This window comes from Patiria miniata, unplaced genomic scaffold, assembly GCF_015706575.1.
Source record: "Patiria miniata isolate m_02_andy unplaced genomic scaffold, ASM1570657v1 HiC_scaffold_21, whole genome shotgun sequence".
Classification (NCBI taxonomy): domain Eukaryota; kingdom Metazoa; phylum Echinodermata; class Asteroidea; order Valvatida; family Asterinidae; genus Patiria; species Patiria miniata.
In genome coordinates, this window is record NW_024037060.1 from 3660979 (window position 1) to 3677893 (window position 16915).

Here is a 16915-nt window from a genome sequence, read left to right on the forward strand (position 1 = left end):
AATTCTCCAAAATCCCAGACCGTGATTCAGAAACCCAGTGGCAATTTTCTTTCTTCATGTACATGAATGGGTACATGTTCTTTTCAACTTTCAAGATGCATCGAGGCCAGTGTCAGGTAATATAGTTGCGAAGTCTCCTTCAATTCTGCAAAATCTTCGGCCAGATTTTGAAGGATCAGAATGGTTTGAAGGTTAAATAAAAATGCGAAATTGTCTCTGAGATTGTCTCTTAAAATGTCCTCTTGTACATGGACGACATATGTGCACATTTAGTTTTCCTCTTTAGATTTTTGAAAGAGGCTGATTCAACTTACATTTTAACCTGTTTGTCCCTATACTGCTCCAAACTGCCTACCTGTTTGATACTCCCTGTACAACACCCAAAACTGTTACTGGTACTTGATTGTTTTATTTATTTATCAGTGAATGAATACAATCAGTGAATGAATACAATGTACTACAATGTACTACAAGTGCTAATGGGTTGAGTACATTGTTACATTTGATTGCTGTTAATAAAATTGAAGACATAGAAAGAGAGTTTACAAAATGTGTTTCCTTTTCTCTCTTTTTTTCGCCCTCAGAACTGTTTCAAGACCTGGATCAGCTACAAGATGAATGGTTGGATGGTATGTATCATTTTGCTAGTAATTTTACTTTCACAAAACTCTGTCAGCCTATGTGTCAAACAAAAATAGATACGAGATGAAATATCAAGTACTGGTAGGAAGGGCTCCATGCGTCAACAAGAAGCGGCACTTTTTGACCACAGTATTCGAGAGCGCCATAGTTGGGACACACCGTGTGTGTATACTGGGCCCAATTTCACGGCGCTGGTAAGCACACGTTTTTCTGCTAACAGAGCCTCTGTCTATTTCATGGAGACCGTAAGCATAAGCACAGCAAAAGGCATGCCTCCTTCAGAGGAAAACTTTGCTTAACTTAGTGACGTAACAATAGAAATCTCCATGCACGCGCGACCGTTAGCACATCCACGCCGTGAAATAGTGCTTAAGGTTAGCATATTTTTCTGCTATGCTAAACACAACTTTTCTGCTTACTGTTAAGCAGCGCCGTGAAATTGGGCCCAGGTTCACTCGCGTTTAGCGCGAAGTACGTACAACTTATTTTATTCTGAATGTGCACAAAGCCATACGATGTTCACGCGAGCGCCACCTGTTGGCGGCAAAGCGTCCCCCAACTCTCCCTTTCTTGCCGTTGAGGGGGTACTTGTGCACGGAGCCCATGGTAGGCCTAGGCTACTTGGGTAGTCAAGTCCTCTTGCTCTTGGTTTCATATCTGGTAGTGAAATTTCAAATGCTGTCATATGATCTTACTGGTACCATCAAGCAATGATGCTTTTTTTGGAAGGAACAGTTTTTCAAACATTCTTCAAGACTAGGAAGTTTATTCGGTTAAATCTCCGGATTTTGCTGTGGTACATGTACATTTAAACTCAACTTTGACTGAATCATTTTAAAGGATGAGGGGTTTTTTTGGTGGGGGTGTCATTATTTTGTGAGAGGACAGATCTTTAAAAGCTGCCCCAGTTGGGGGTATATTTTGACAAAATATTGAAAAGGGCGATTCTAAATATTTACAACATCAAGGATCTTGAACTTCAGTTGAATTATCATGGCAGACGAACTTAAAAATATCCGGCCCAGATACATATCAAATTTCAGTTGCCTTTTATTGGAGACTACACCATCGGTCAATTCCTGTTACATTATCGGTTAGTGATACAGTATAGGTCAATTTGTGTGACATTATCGGTTGGTGATACATTATCAGTTGGTTACTACATTATCAGTTGTAACAAACAGTTCTTGGGAATCTAATATCCATACCGTACATATTGATCACTGATCAGTACATGGGACTGAATTGTGAAATATGCAGGTTTCACAGACAAAAATGGGAGCCCTGTACTTTGTTGCCTCTGTTGGCATTAATAGCGTGGACCATTCATCACTTGGGTTTTCTTTTATGCTAAATCCTTCCACCATGTACATGTACATCCACTAAACCATAGCTTATTGAAAGGCATTGAAATGTGCACACACACACAGTGCAGCAGCCATGGTGTGGTGGTGGTGATGAATGGGGAAGGCATGCATGGTTGAGTACACTGGCTCAACTAGGAAGTTTTTACTTAGGGGACCACTTGGAAAATTTGCCTGTGTTGTTTGTTGAATTGTGTGTGGCAACTGTGTCAATAGGTCTGGTGCTTAGGCAAGCACAATGTCATCATGCAATAACTGGTACTACAGGACTGTTATGTTTGTTTGTGTTGTGGTTTGCTGTACATAGGTTAGATTGCTGTGGCTGGGGTCTAGTGATGTACAATGTACAATGCATGCTATAGTAAATTTAGATTTACAGTGCACATGTACATGTAATTGATATGTACTGGTATCTGTCTAGTGATACTGTTGAAAGGGGGAGGGGTCTGGAAATTGTGCTGGGGGAGGGGGAGAGGCACGTACACATTAAATGCATATGTACATGTACATGTACGGTATACTTGTATAACAGTACCTTACATGTACATGTACCGGTATGTTACATGTAGATGCCAACTGAAAAATCAATTGTGATGTTTTACCTGTGAATGACAATGGAATCACCTGTCCTGCAAGGCATTGTCATTGCTATATAGAAAATCAATGGGACTTGTATTCAAGAATTTACACGAACACCATACCGTACATGTACATGTGCATGACAATGTACCTGTAAAATGTATACTACCCATGTACATGTACGGTACCAGGACATGGCCATGGACATGTATGTTTCTGTACATGTACATGTACATGCATCGGTACATTGATATGAAGTACATGCACTTTAAATGTAATTGTATACTTGTAGCTATATGAGGTTTCCAAGATTTTTTGCAAATGTATGTTATGAAACTCAAATTAAAAAAAAATGTATGAAACAATACACTTTTACAGGGTGTAGTTACTCCACATACGTACAGTGTAGTATGTATGTCAAATATAAAATGAAAATATATCAAGTGGCGTAACATTGACATTACTGAGGTTGTTACAAAAAATACATGTACCAGTACTCATTGTCCTGTAAATTACTGAATTTATTACTCTATTAAAACATTTGTGCTTTCTCAGTAAATGGAAAGTCAAGGATTAGTCTCCCCTTTTCTAATAGTTTTAAGGTTTGAGGCTCTGCTCCTGAACTAAAGATGCATGGACAACGTATACCCGTAGTTCATTCAAAAAAAATATATAGTCCGATGCGCACGATGGAAAATATTCCGGTCAAATCATAGAGCAAGCCTTGCTGTATGGTCAAATGCATGACGCCAGCGCATGATCAAAGGTTATTTACAAATGTACAACAGACACGTAAACATGACAGTTGTTTACACATAAAAAACACACAAAAAAAACATAAATTTGAAATGATAATGCAAAATGATTGCATCATACTATACATGTACATGTACATGTTATCACTTCATATGATAAGTCAACTAATTAAATGTCAGTGGTGTTGGGTTATAAGTGTTTTCCGGGATCCAGTGAGTGACATTTGATGAAAAGACAAACTCGTCCTAAAGATTTCATTTGTTCTTTTCTCCCCATAAAAGTCATCCAGTCAAGATAACAATTATTCATTGGTATTCATTGCCATTGGCGCCTGATTCTCCAGTGAATTTTTTTCTTTTTAACGTCAGGAGAAATGCACGTCGTTTGGCGCTGGCGGCTATACACAGGCTCCACAGGTCTGCGGTTGCCCGTGGCTGTACACTCCAACGCGCTCCTCCATTAGGCATATCAATGCTCAGATTTGCGATTTCAAACACGACTTTGCATCTCATTAAAAACGGAAAGGAACTGCGGTGCATCTTTGCATGTATACATGTACTTAATGAGAAATGGATGGGGTAATCCTACACGGATGTTATAATTAAACATTGCAGTGTCATGTCTGTCTGTCTTTTTGAAAACATGTATGTAAATGCACAGTCTACACATGATGTACAATGTACACGTACATGTATGGTGCAATGCACGTACATGTACGAGTGTACAGTCGTACATGTACATGTGTACGTGCACAAGCACGGTCTAAATTCTGCATTGTAATTACTTCATGCTGTACAGTATGTAAGTGAGCTTCTTATTAATTTATAGTAAAACTCATTTTTGGAAAGTCGTTTGTGAAATTTTGCTCTTATCAAAAAGTTAAAATTGCCTCATCCTTTAAAAGAACTGAATTTAGTCGTGTAAATAATTTTTGTTTAAAGGGAATGTACAACATTTGATTTTGCTGCATTTTTCAGAAATAAATGGATTTGGAGGATTATTACCGGTACATGTCATAGCAAATATTGTTAAACAGAGTTGCTTCACGTTTTGGGTTCGGAGATGCTGGAGATGAAACTGAGCAATTTATAGACTTTGGGGGATCGTAAGGTCAGAGAATCAGTCTAGAAGGCTTGTACCCCTTCACAGGTGTGTAATCAATTGTAAAGAAAATGTGGAATAACTAAATTATGAAAAATTAGGAGCACTTTTTGAAAAAAGTCAGTTTTCTCCAACGCTGGTCGGCCGACCAGCGTTGGAAAAATACAAGTTTTCTTGAAAATGTCAGCACACCAGGAGCCACGATTTTACAGGATGCTTTGGACTGTCATTCCCCAGCAATCCAGTAAGATATTTCGTGATAATTTGATCATTTCGTTTTTTGATGTTGCAAATGTTGTACATGTATATTTTCCCTTTAATGATGAAGCAAAAGGGTTATTCATTTTGAAAATTTTTATGGATTAATTGGCATCATTAAAAACCAAAATGGGTGGAATTCTTGGTCATATTTTTTGGACCCCAACCCAGGATATAACATAACACTTTGAGCAACCTTCGTGAATGAACATTCGGGAAGTTAGTAGAGAGTGGAGTGTACTGTCTCTCAGCCAGCCAACAGCACAAGATGTGTGGCAAAACAACAAACAGTCAAGACCTCCAATTTTTGTTTTTATGTGGGAGGGTAGGATGATACATGAAGCTCTTCAGAAAGCCACAAAGTCGTGTTCGTAAGTATTCACAAGCTCCATGACCTATATCGGCTGTTACCTACTGTTTTCCTATATGGAATTTTAACGGACGCTGTGAGGTCTCGTTCGAAACCTGACTGACTACATGTTGTTACAAGCTGGTTGGGGGGGGGGGGGGGGGGAAGAAGAGACAACTTCAATTGTCTTATTGATTTCCATGGTTACATCTTGTAAGTGTTTTTAATAGGATCCATTATTGTATTTTTGAATATGTTTTTGCAACAGGATTTTTTCTTCTCGCTTATAAAAGATCCGCCAGCGATAAAATATTTAAACCTAAAATAACAGAGCGAGTTCAATTTTTAATGAGAACACTACCCAAATTTCATTGCTGATATACTTGTAACTTCTTTTGGCTGTAAATTTGATTTGAATAAGAGGAAACAGATCCAACATCTCGTTGTAAATTTACATTTCAATAATCACGTCTTCCATGGGAAAAATAGTACTTGTAGGACTATTAGTAGTACTTCTCAACTTGTAGTTGAGAAGGTTTCAGGAGTGTTTGCCCGTTGAACAGGGGCAATAATAATTGTAAAGCGCTTTGAATATACCCTGTTTCAAAGCGCTATCTATATAAATGCCTTTTATTATTAATTTACATTACTCCTGGGCATTGTGTTTTGGAGTTCTTTGACTTCAACTTGTTGATGTGAAAATCCATTACTGATTTTAACAAAATGAGGTGCATGTACCGGCACATGTAGTTTTGTTTTTCTACATGTATACAAATTACATGTATGTATGTAGTTTGTATTTTATTTGTTTTTATAAATTACTTTTTATTGTTTGTTTTTTATCCCTTACCCAAGGGAAACAACAATTAATAACAGGTCTGTCTTTGTTACTGACAGAATTTGAAAGCTTGTTTTTACTTGAATTCTAAATTGAACAGTCCTGAATCCTCCAATTTTAATATAATTTTGCACATTCCCTAGGGAGTTTAATAGGGATAGCAAAGAATCAAGCATTGCTTTGAAATGAGTGAAAGAAAATGGTCTTAAGAAGCACACGTATACATGCTTTGTGCATTAGGAGTTATGTACAGTATCTTGAAGGGGAAAAAAATGCAAGAAAGCACTTGCGATCAATACCTTTTGGTTTGACCCATTTAACTACGTGAGGTTGCATTGAAGTGGTTTAGCATGTGGAAAAATACCGGGACAGGGCACAAACACCTTATCTGTTCAAAGATCTCTTGGCGCCGGATTCCCACCTTAAAATGAGTCGTTGTACATGTACATGCACTTTCGCATAGATGTTGTGTGAGTCTGTTTGTGTCCACTGAATTATCGGACTCATAATTTGACTTTGAGTGCAAAGATACCGGTAGATTTTTTGGGTGGGGGGGGGGGGGGGGGGTTGTGTTCTGAAAAGTTTTAGAAGAAGTGCGATATTCTAAGATATCTTTTTAGAAACACTAATCCCATGCCTGTTTATTACATGTACATGACAATTTGACAAATGTTGCTACCGGTATTTTATTATAGCTTGGGTTTTTTCTGTTGGTGAAATTTCAAATGAAGGAGTGTGAGATAATCATCTTCCGAGTGAATATTTTACCTTCTTGTTTTTAAGGGAACAATAACATAACCATCCAGGTCTCTTTTGTAAATGGATCCATTTTGTAAATGTTGGTGATTGTCGATTTGCGTGCGTACTCCTTGACGTGGCTATTTCTGGTAAATGGATATTGATCATTTTCTCAGTTTTCCAAGCGCCTTCTGGTTTGCAAAGATGATTTTGTTTTGGCTGTAGCAAATAAGTTCTATTTATACCTAAAACCTCAATGTGTTTTCCTCAGTGACTGCGGCTAGAATTTCAGGGGGGGGGGGTGTTTCAAGCATATCGTCAAGGCTGCCCTTAGGGGAATGAGTGAAAAATTCAAACAGTGGTGAAATACGAAAGACATTGTACAAAAGGCGCTAGAAGCAAATTTCCACTTTTTTTTTTATCTTAATCTAAAGTTTGTAGGAAAAGCCGCGTACATGTACGTGTACGTCTTTCGGGAGATCTGTCTTTGGGCAAACAGGACTGATTCCCTGAGCTTTGCTTTCTCTGGGCCGACCAAAAGATACATTAAATGGAAAACTTCATTTAAAAATAGCTTTCCTCTATTTGATCAGGTCGCCAACAATTTTGAAAGTTTATCTCCGGATGCTTTAGAAAGGTTAGAATGGGTTAATACAGACCGTGATGAAATGGATGGGGATTAGATGACAGTTGGAAAGTCTTCTTTTTTTGTCTGAAGGTATTAAATTGTTTGCCACTGCTTGCCTTCAAGAGCTTGAGAAATATGACACTGCGCGTGTCAAAGATGTCCAACGTCTTGCAGTTTGGGATTACAATTAAACAGACATATAAGGCTTAATTGTATGCGTGCTTTCACATGTTTAATACCAGTACATCTAGACACATACATGCAATAACAAATGAGGGTGACTTTTAGATTTGTTTGTGTTATTTGTTTGTTTGTTTTTTGGAATGCTGCATTAATTGAGAAGATTTGAAGCCTAGTTTCTTAAAAATGACTGATAAAACAAAACCTAAACAAAAGGACAGGTCATTGTGCAACTGTAGTTGCAAATGCGAAGTTGGATGTATGTAATGTACATTGTAAAGTGTACAGTTTTTTTTGTACATGTACATTCACAGTATTGCATGTACATCTTAGAAGTTCAGAAACAGGATGTTAAATGAGTGTTCACACATAATGTTTGAATTTGTTTTAAAGTCCTTTCAAATGAAAATCTTAAGGATCAGACGTTAACGTGTGCAGAGCCACGCGACAGCCGATCGGAGTTGCCGGTAGAAGGTGTGACGTCACTTAGAGCAGAAATTCAGCCAAAGCTGTAGATTGGTCAATACCGGTAGTTGCCGTGTTTTTCCGATGCAATATCGGGTTACTGAAGGCGCCCGCTGAATGGTCAAACTCTGGAGGTCAAGACGCAGTGTTGTTTTGCATAATCTGCACGCACACCGGTACATGTGCACTATTCAGTTGTTATCGTACCGGTCGGTACCTCTAGCTACAATGTACATGTTCAGTGTAATTCTACACTTTTACAACAAAACATTGCAGTAATTTTATCTGTACAAATTCTTTAACTCATGAATTTGTTTTCCGGTGAGGAAGCCAGAAGGACAAATCCCTGTCATCTGATTGTTGGGTCGTTGATCACTTGTCATTGAATTATTCATCCCAACCCACGGCCGGCCGGCCTTGCTGCACCGCAAAAAGTTCTATTCCACGGTAAATAGAAGTTCCATTGCACGGTCACATGATTGGTGACTCTGATCAATCAGATGATGAGGATTTATTCAGGTGTTGTATAAAACAAATAATGAATGTTTCACCTTCGTGCAATGGTAAGAATAATTTCATTCAGTGACAGATGGATTGTTCCATTCCACTCGGCTTCGCCTCGTGGAATGGAACATTCCATCTGTCACCTTTTGAAATTATTTTTACCATTGCACTCGTAAACATTTATTATTTGTATACTATTGCACAATTTATTTCACTGTTTATAGTTTCATTTTTTCAATTTTTTGTTTGTTTTGGTCACCTCTTTTGATTCTAGGCCTGTGTGATTTGGATACCGAAGCAGAGCAGTTTGTACCAGACTTCCAGAGCGAGAATCGTAAGTAAACACTTCAAGACTGTTCAGTGGATGTTTAGGAAGTGGGGGAGTGGGTTGGCGCCTCTGCCCTCGTAAGAGATGAAAGAGATGATATCTAAGGAAGAAATGATGCTGCGTCTGCCTTGCTCGTGCAAGAAATAAAAACTGGGGAACAAGGAACAAATGTGGGTGGTTGTACTGTGAATCAAGAGAGAGGGAGATGGTTATTGTTTTAATCTAATCGTTTTTTTTTATGAATTGAAAGTGCAGTTGCCCCTTTCAATTGTCAACTTCTTAATGATGTTTCAGATTTGTTTTGAAGCAAACTTACAATTTTTATTGTACCTTTGCTATTTTTAAAATCATTTGTATTGCATGTAGTTTTTAAACACATTTCTGGTGCTGATCTTCCTTTCTTCCATCTCCTAATTATTTTGGCTGTACTTTGTCCTGGAAAAAGAGGATAAAAAAGGCTTGGATTGTTGGAAAATTACGGAATTTGCGATCAAGTGAAGCATAGAAAGTTAGACCAATTCCAAAAAAAAATACACTGGACATGAAATGCAGTCGTAGACAACTTTTTCTGGATTGTTGGTTAATACTTCATGTAGTGTATACATGCGGTTCTTTCCTTGCCTTCCATCGCTATGACCCTGGTTCGAATCCCACCTGGGCCAATATGTGGCTTGGGTTTTCAGTCCCTACCTGATTCCATGGATTTTCCCTTTATTATCATTCTGGGGTTTTCCTCCCACCACTAAAACTGTAATTTCTTTCCACATCTTCTACCAAAGGACCCCACTGAAAATACAGTATTAAGTCGAAAGACTTTCATGGGTTATCCTGGCCAACTGCCGACTAATGATCAATACATAATTATGTACATTTTATACCCATGCCTTTTGCATACAACATGTTTTATTGGCAAGCATGCTGGTATGGCAGACTATTAAAAGAAATCCATATGGGTCAAATGTCAATTAGGAATAACCCCATAAAACAAGAGAGGCAAGATGGTGAATCTGTGCATAATGCTTTTAATGTCTCTGTGTTCTCATGAAATATTTATGCATTGGTGTTGATGGATCTAATTTCTGTCTGGGGTGTCAGTCACAGCCAGCGGCATGCACGTTAATGTTTGAGGCCAGGGGATCGTTATGTGAATGTTGTTGTTGGGGGGGGGGGTGTTCTTGTTTTGTGGTATCAGGGATGTTCTTGTTCTGTGGTATCAACCCAGTGGGTTACAGCCTGTAAGTGTACAGCTAGTGTGTACAATTTTCGGCATTCGTACATTCTTAATCCTTATTGGAGGAATGACTGCAGTGTACGGTACATGTGTGTGTGCATGAATTCTCGTCCTTAGCAAGAGTATGAAATTCAGAAGTGATGCGAAACAAAATAGGAACCTTTTTAGCTTCAGTAAACTTGCCACAAAAATTGGGAAAAGGGTTGGGTTTTTTTAGTAGACAAAGTACTCAAGGCTGCTCAACACAAGCAGGTATGAAAATATGAAAAGCAAAAAAGTTTCAGAAGATAAAAACCAGATTTAACGACTTCCCTATTATACGAGCATTATCATCATTGTTATCAATTATGCCATCATAGAGATAGCCTGTTTAACGTGATGTATCAAGCAACAAGTTTTTTACTGCAGAAAATCCCTTCCGACCTTGGTAAAAACTGATAGCAGTCTGTGAGTGATACTGATGTGCCTGTGGAGCTGGTTCTTGCACAAACATTACAATGGCTTTGTCAACAGATGCTAGGCGTAATTGCGTTTATGGCTTTCACTGACGCTGCTTGTGTCAATGGGTGACTGAATTGCGCAAGACTTGAATGACCTCATCCAGCTTGTGCATTATTCTAAAACTTCGAGGCATTATTATTTTTCCACTCAGATAATCCCCCCTATTAGCATATTGCTATCAATCATGACAGTCATAAAAAAAATGAAAAGAAAGGCTGTATTAGGGTAACTGCATCCTGTTCATCAGCTTGTAAACATTTCTCTTTTTCCCATGCCCCTGTGATACATGTAGAACAGAAATTTATACAGAGCAGCGCGCCACTTGGCTGGCAATGAACAATGCCATTTCCGTTTGGGCAGACATGCATGGTAGACTGCCGTAAGTGCTGCTGAACTGGCCCAATTTAAGGAATAAAGGAATCACGTGGATAGTAGGTAGTTTCACATTTAAAAAAAAATCATATCACCATCGACCTCCCCCCCCCCCCCTTTTTCCGGGTTTGTTTGTTTAGTGTTTTTTGTGTGTGTTCATAACTCAATTTTTTCCATTTCATTACTGGTTGAAACGGATGCAAATCTCGTAGAAGTCGACTGTCCAGTGACAATGCTCACTGGATATCACCAGCACAGCGAATTTGGGACCCGTCAGCGATACCACTTCAAGGCCACTAAGAATTATGCAGTCCCGTAAATGCTTATTCTATTTTGGGTGTAATCGTTGCTTTCCGTTCTTGCAGTCTGCACATTGTGTTAACCCTAACCTCACCTAAAGCTACAAAATACTACTGAGCAGTAACCTGTAGTATGCATTTCTTGCCATACAAGTGTGTACAACACATGTAGTATTCTGCAGTATTCTGTACTTTACCCCCAAAGAGCCCTTAGGACGTTAGGGTTAAAATGTACAGTTATAGTATTGTTACTGGATGCTACACCGTAACATTTTGCTAGTACACTGTATTAACATTGTGTTACTAAACCGTAACGAGCCATTGTTGTCAGTACCCAAAGCCATGACTGTCATAATAAGGAGAAGTACCGGTACATGTAGTACATTCAAAGAACCTTTGCAATCATTTGGTGTCTGGAATAAACCCATGGGCATTTATATGCACCTGCATGTATACACCTGTGTAGAAAAGCTCTACACATACGTTTATACATGTACAAATACATGTACGGAATAATATGTACAATTTGTAACTAGTTGGTTTGTGTGCATTACAGTACAGTATATTTGCATGTAATTTACATGCACGTAATTTACATGCACATGTACCCTGTACTTTAGTCAGATTTTAAAAAAAGTATTACTTTAACTGCTAAAAAAAACTAGGATTTCCAATAGGCCTGCATTTATATACCGGTACATGTATGTGCATATTCATGTACAGGTACATGTATGTGTACATGTACAATGTAATGTCAGTCTTCTATAGATGTATTCCAGCATATGTTTTATGCAGGCTTATCCTTGTTTTCATCCCATACATATAATAACAAATCCAAATGGTTGGCCTGCGTAAAACTATTAATAGCTCCATACGATAAAACTGATAAATTTGTATTCCATCACAGTATTATCCAAGGGTTACAAATGTACATCAGGTAAAATTTCGGACAAGTGGTTTTGGACTTATTCTAAAATCTGAAAAGTTATTGCCTTTCCCTACCACCCCTAAAAAAGCAACGTGAGAGCCCCAACAAGTTTTGAAACAAGTATTAGTGGTGTCCCACAGGTGCTCCCGTCAGGGATTTTTCCCCACCCCTCCTGCAAAGTGGAAGCTTCCAATTGATGGGCTGTAATGAAAAGCTTCCTATTGCCAGTCCCACTGGCCCTGAGGGGGGTTTGCAGCGGATTCCAGGCAGTAAACAAGTCACTAAGTACAGGGGTACTAATACTCGGGGATCTCCTCAAGTGTTCCCCGTGCTGCTCCATCATCAAGCCTGGCTGATGATCCTCTTACAGGCATATTTAAGACATATTTTGCTGGGCATGTTTTTCATCAGAGCTGGCATCTGAATGGCAGTACCTGCAGTGATGCACATCAAGTGATTACGATTTTTTTTTTAGGAAATGCTTGTACTTGTTCTTGTCTTCAAGTAATCATTTCCAGTTTAAAAGATTTTGCCATATGAATGTTTCGACTCTTATCCCATTTGTTTCTGGTTGTCTTAAATTTTTGTGCCTTTTATAAGACTGTATTCTGTCTGGCTTTTCAGTGCGCAGAATTCACTGAGTGGGGTTAAAAATTGTGTACATCTCAAGGGGTTGTAGTTCTCTAAGAAAGATGTGTTGGTTCGCACCACCTCTCAATAGTTGGCAACAAAGTCCCACATAAAGAGAACACAAACAAGACGTTTCGTTACTCTGATTTTGTCTTGCAGCACTTTATATACGGTAGCAGCCCTGGCATTATTTTAGACTGTCAAATAAAACCAGTCGGAACGGGGCACAAAATTGTGTGTGTTTTTTTCTACAATGCCCCAAGTGTCAAGTGATGCCAAGCCACCTTCTCCCATTTAAAACCAATAATTCCACAGTTTGTGATTTTTTGCTGCGCTTTTGGTGAGTACATGTACTTGTTGAGAAAGAAACCCTGGTAGTACATGTACTTTGAGAATTCTGCCGGCACTAGTCTGGTGTGTGCATTGCTTTGTAATTGAACCAGCTCAGAGAGGAAGTGTTCAGTTTGTGGGTTGGGACCCCAAGGTTACCGGGCCAGTCATGATTGGGTCTGAGGCTTGCCACAGACTGACAGTTGCATCTTAAAGGGACAAACCGCAATATCCCACGGCTTGATGTGGTCCAGAAAGTGCCACTTATAAAGATTTGTAATGTGTAGGAAAAGTCAGGATTGGGTGGGGTGGGGGTGGCTGTTAGCCGAGTGCATATGATGGCCTGTGTGTGCTTCTTCTACTCTTAAAAAAGGGTGTGCAAAAATCATTTAATAGAAACATTGAAATCTAAACAGTTTCTGGTTAAACTTTCATTCTATAGTGCCTTGGATGCTATGCACACCTTGGGTGTAACAAACGTCATATCCTACATTACATCAGTCAACAAAAAAGGGTGTGCAAAATCATTTAATAGAAACATTGAAATCTAAACAGTTTCTGGTTAAACTTTCATTCTATAGTGCCTTGGATGCTATGCACACCTTGGGTGTAACAAACGTCATATCCTACATTACATCAGTCAACAAAAAAGGGTGTGCAAAATCATTTAATAGAAACATTGAAATCTAAACAGTTTCTGGTTAAACTTTCATTCTATAGTGCCTTGGATGCTATGCACACCTTGGGTGTAACAAACGTCATATCCTTCATTACATCAGTCAACAATTGTTTTTTTTTGAAAGTATTGGATGCACTGTAAGGGTACATCTATGCTGGCTTGGTGCAGGCACAAACTTCTTTTTTGTGGTACAGATAGTTTGTGACATTTGTGCAGTTCAGTGGCTCTGCTATAGTCATTTGGCAATTGATGGCTATCATTGGGATCTTCGACCCAGTAGGAGCGTGCTTCACCAATCCTTGCCCAAATTCATCAGTGGAACAGCGTCACAATTTTTCTTTCATTAAAATGTTCAACAAGTGAACTGGCACATACAGGCCACACTCCTAATCCTCGGCAAAATACGGTACCAAATCATTTTTAACACTTCCAAGCCTTTTAAGTCTGAACTAATGTTCAAACAATCAGATTGTTAGTGTTAGGAGTACATGTACATGGGCATGTACAAGAACATTGAAGAGTTTTGAAGTGTCACGCCAAAATTTGATTAACTTGTACATGTAGGCTGTTTACAACAAGCAGATCCAAAACAAAACAAAAATTAAATATTAACTACCGGTACATGTAATATTACATTTAGTAAACAGAAACTCCAAAAATATGCATTGACAATAAACATTGCGGTGTTTGGAGACTGTAACTGTTATGAGGCCTGGTAGACCTAGATTTGGAGGAGCCTTCATTTGTATACCAATCAGAGACATGCACATGTACTTCGCTTTGAGAGATGGCCATTTTTGTTGCTGGTGGGGTCGCGAGGTCAAGTTGTTGACTGCAATCATCAAGTGCTTTTGACAGCTGCAGGACATGTGACAAGCTGGAACGATCCATTCTCAAAGTCAGTAGGGATGTGGTATTTTCTACATGGATGGTTTATAAAAGGCGGCATTTGAAGTGGAAAGATAAGTTTGAAGTGGGGCCTTGCCTACATGTAATGTTGAACTGAAATCAAAGTTGGGCTGATGTGTTACGAGCCAATGAATATACTTGTACAGGTACAATAAGGATCCTTAGAAATGGTGCTGGTACAGGATACGTACGCGGCTCGGGAAAAAAAGTTGCTCGTTAAATCACAATTTTGCGTGGTTATTTCATCTGGCACACCACAAGCAATGTGCATTTTACTTCAGAATGTTAAGATTGTGGGTTTGGTGAAATAACCACTCAAAATGGTGATATAACCAGCTAGTGTTTCCCAGCCACAGACGTATCCTGTACCTGCAGTATTTCTAATGGTCCTGTTTACATATTGTATCAGGCATGCAACTTTTCTCAGACCGGACGATTTCCTCATTTTTCACTTCACAATTATGTCTCGGTATGACATAAAAAAACATTGAAAAACATTGTATATCATACAGTGTTTTTCAATCTTGTAAAGCTAGCTTGGAATTTCCTCTTTGTTTTGGTTACTACCCATTTGCGTGCCTAATGAATATAACTGTCCAGGTTGTGTTTGAGTGTAATAGACCATTATCATGTTGCGGCCATTTTGATTTTTTCCCATTCAAATCAATGTAACCAAAGCGAGGCTGGAAGGAAAAATAGTCAGGTTCCTTTTTGCACAAAAAACATCATCATTCAGTACTGTTATTGGATACAGGGAACATGACTGAAATGGTGGCAGCGTGATAAAGGTCTATAGGCTGCGTCTGAATTACATGTACGGTACGTGACTTAGGGCTGGCAGAAATGTGTCGAGATGGAAAGCGCATGCAGCCGCTTCCACCAGCCAATGTGTAATTTCAAGTCGTAACAAAGTAAAACGTAACCACATGACAGAGGGCGGGTATAGTACACACAGCTTCTGAGATTCATTTCAAGCAAGTTTTTGGCACATGTTTACATATACGCGAATTAATTCCTTTTAGCGTTCGGGCAAAGAGCACAGTACATGTATACTACTTTATTTTTCAGAATGTTGTTTGTTTGTTTCTTGGTTTGTTTGGTAAGTTGTTTGTAGTTTTGTTTGGTTCTTGGGCTTTTTGTGTTTCTCTTAAACATCTCCTGTCTTGTTGCAATATGTACCAGTATGTCATAAATAGCACCCTCTTGTGACCAGATTTTTTTCCAAAAAACAAGTGTCATTCATATTTTCCCCAGCAAAAAAATTGAGGGCCTTCCATTGCACAAGTTTGTAGCATTTCACTTCAAGCAAAATCTATTTGGTTAGTACTCTGTCAGTTCTATCCCCTTTTAATTTTTCTCTGCAGTGAAAACTGTAGCTTTTGACAGTCATGCAAAATGGGCATTGAACAATTTCCAACACAAGAGGGCAGCATGCAGTGTCTTCAGTGAGCTCAGTGAGTCTTTTATTGTGACCATATAAGGACTGCATGTAGAGGTTGGTGCGTGGTGTGAGTCAAAGTGCGTATATACACACACATGTACCGGTACCCTTTGCAAAAATTCTAATTGCAAATTTAAGATCGTGAATTGTTGACACTGTAGACTCTCCTTGATGGTTAAGCCATCTCCAATTGATGTTTACTTAGGCTATATGTAAAACACACTGCCCGAAGAAACATTCTACATGTAATTATTGAAATTGAATTAAAGATTCCTTATCAAGTGGCCATTTGCAGATATTTACGGCTGATGGTGCTGTGTGGAATACTCACAAGAGTTTTTAATGACACATGTCATCATCATGTGTGCACTACTTTTGGTGCACATGGCGCGGAATCACTAACTTACCGGTACATGCATTTATACCGGGTAGGATCAGTTGCTTAATGCTTTTCATGCATTTGTTAGTTTCCAATAATAACACCCCTCAAAGATCCAATTAAAAATGCTCAAAATCGTAACCCGTTGAAGTTTCAGCTTAGTGATATTACACTTTCTGAGAAAACGGTGAAAAAACATGCGCAACCTTTTGATCACGAAACACGATTTCTTCAATAGCACTCTTTATTCCAAAAAAATCAGTCAATTGACAACAAGCCAGACAGAATAGTTTCAGGGGGTGTTTAGTACAGTACAATCTTACATGTAAATCCAATTAAGCTTTTTGATAATGATTTGGTACAGTACAATCTTACATGTAAATCCAATTAACCCTAACAGCCCATAACCAATCAAACTCCAACAGTAGGTTAGTGTTTAAATCTGTTGGGATAGGTACAGTTCCCCTAAACTGATGGTCTTTTACA

At 38.7% G+C, this 16915-nt stretch overlaps 1 protein-coding gene across 1 annotated transcript in view; it reads left to right on the plus strand.

Annotated features, from left to right (window-relative positions):
* The window catches only part of LOC119729620 (ETS translocation variant 1-like), a 55274-nt gene that overhangs the window by 14706 nt on the left and 23653 nt on the right, over window positions 1-16915 (plus strand). The window contains exons 4-5 of the mRNA XM_038202265.1: window positions 585-629; window positions 8677-8736. Coding sequence (XP_038058193.1) covers window positions 585-629; window positions 8677-8736 — 105 coding nt within the window. The remainder of the gene's footprint in view (window positions 1-584; window positions 630-8676; window positions 8737-16915) is intronic.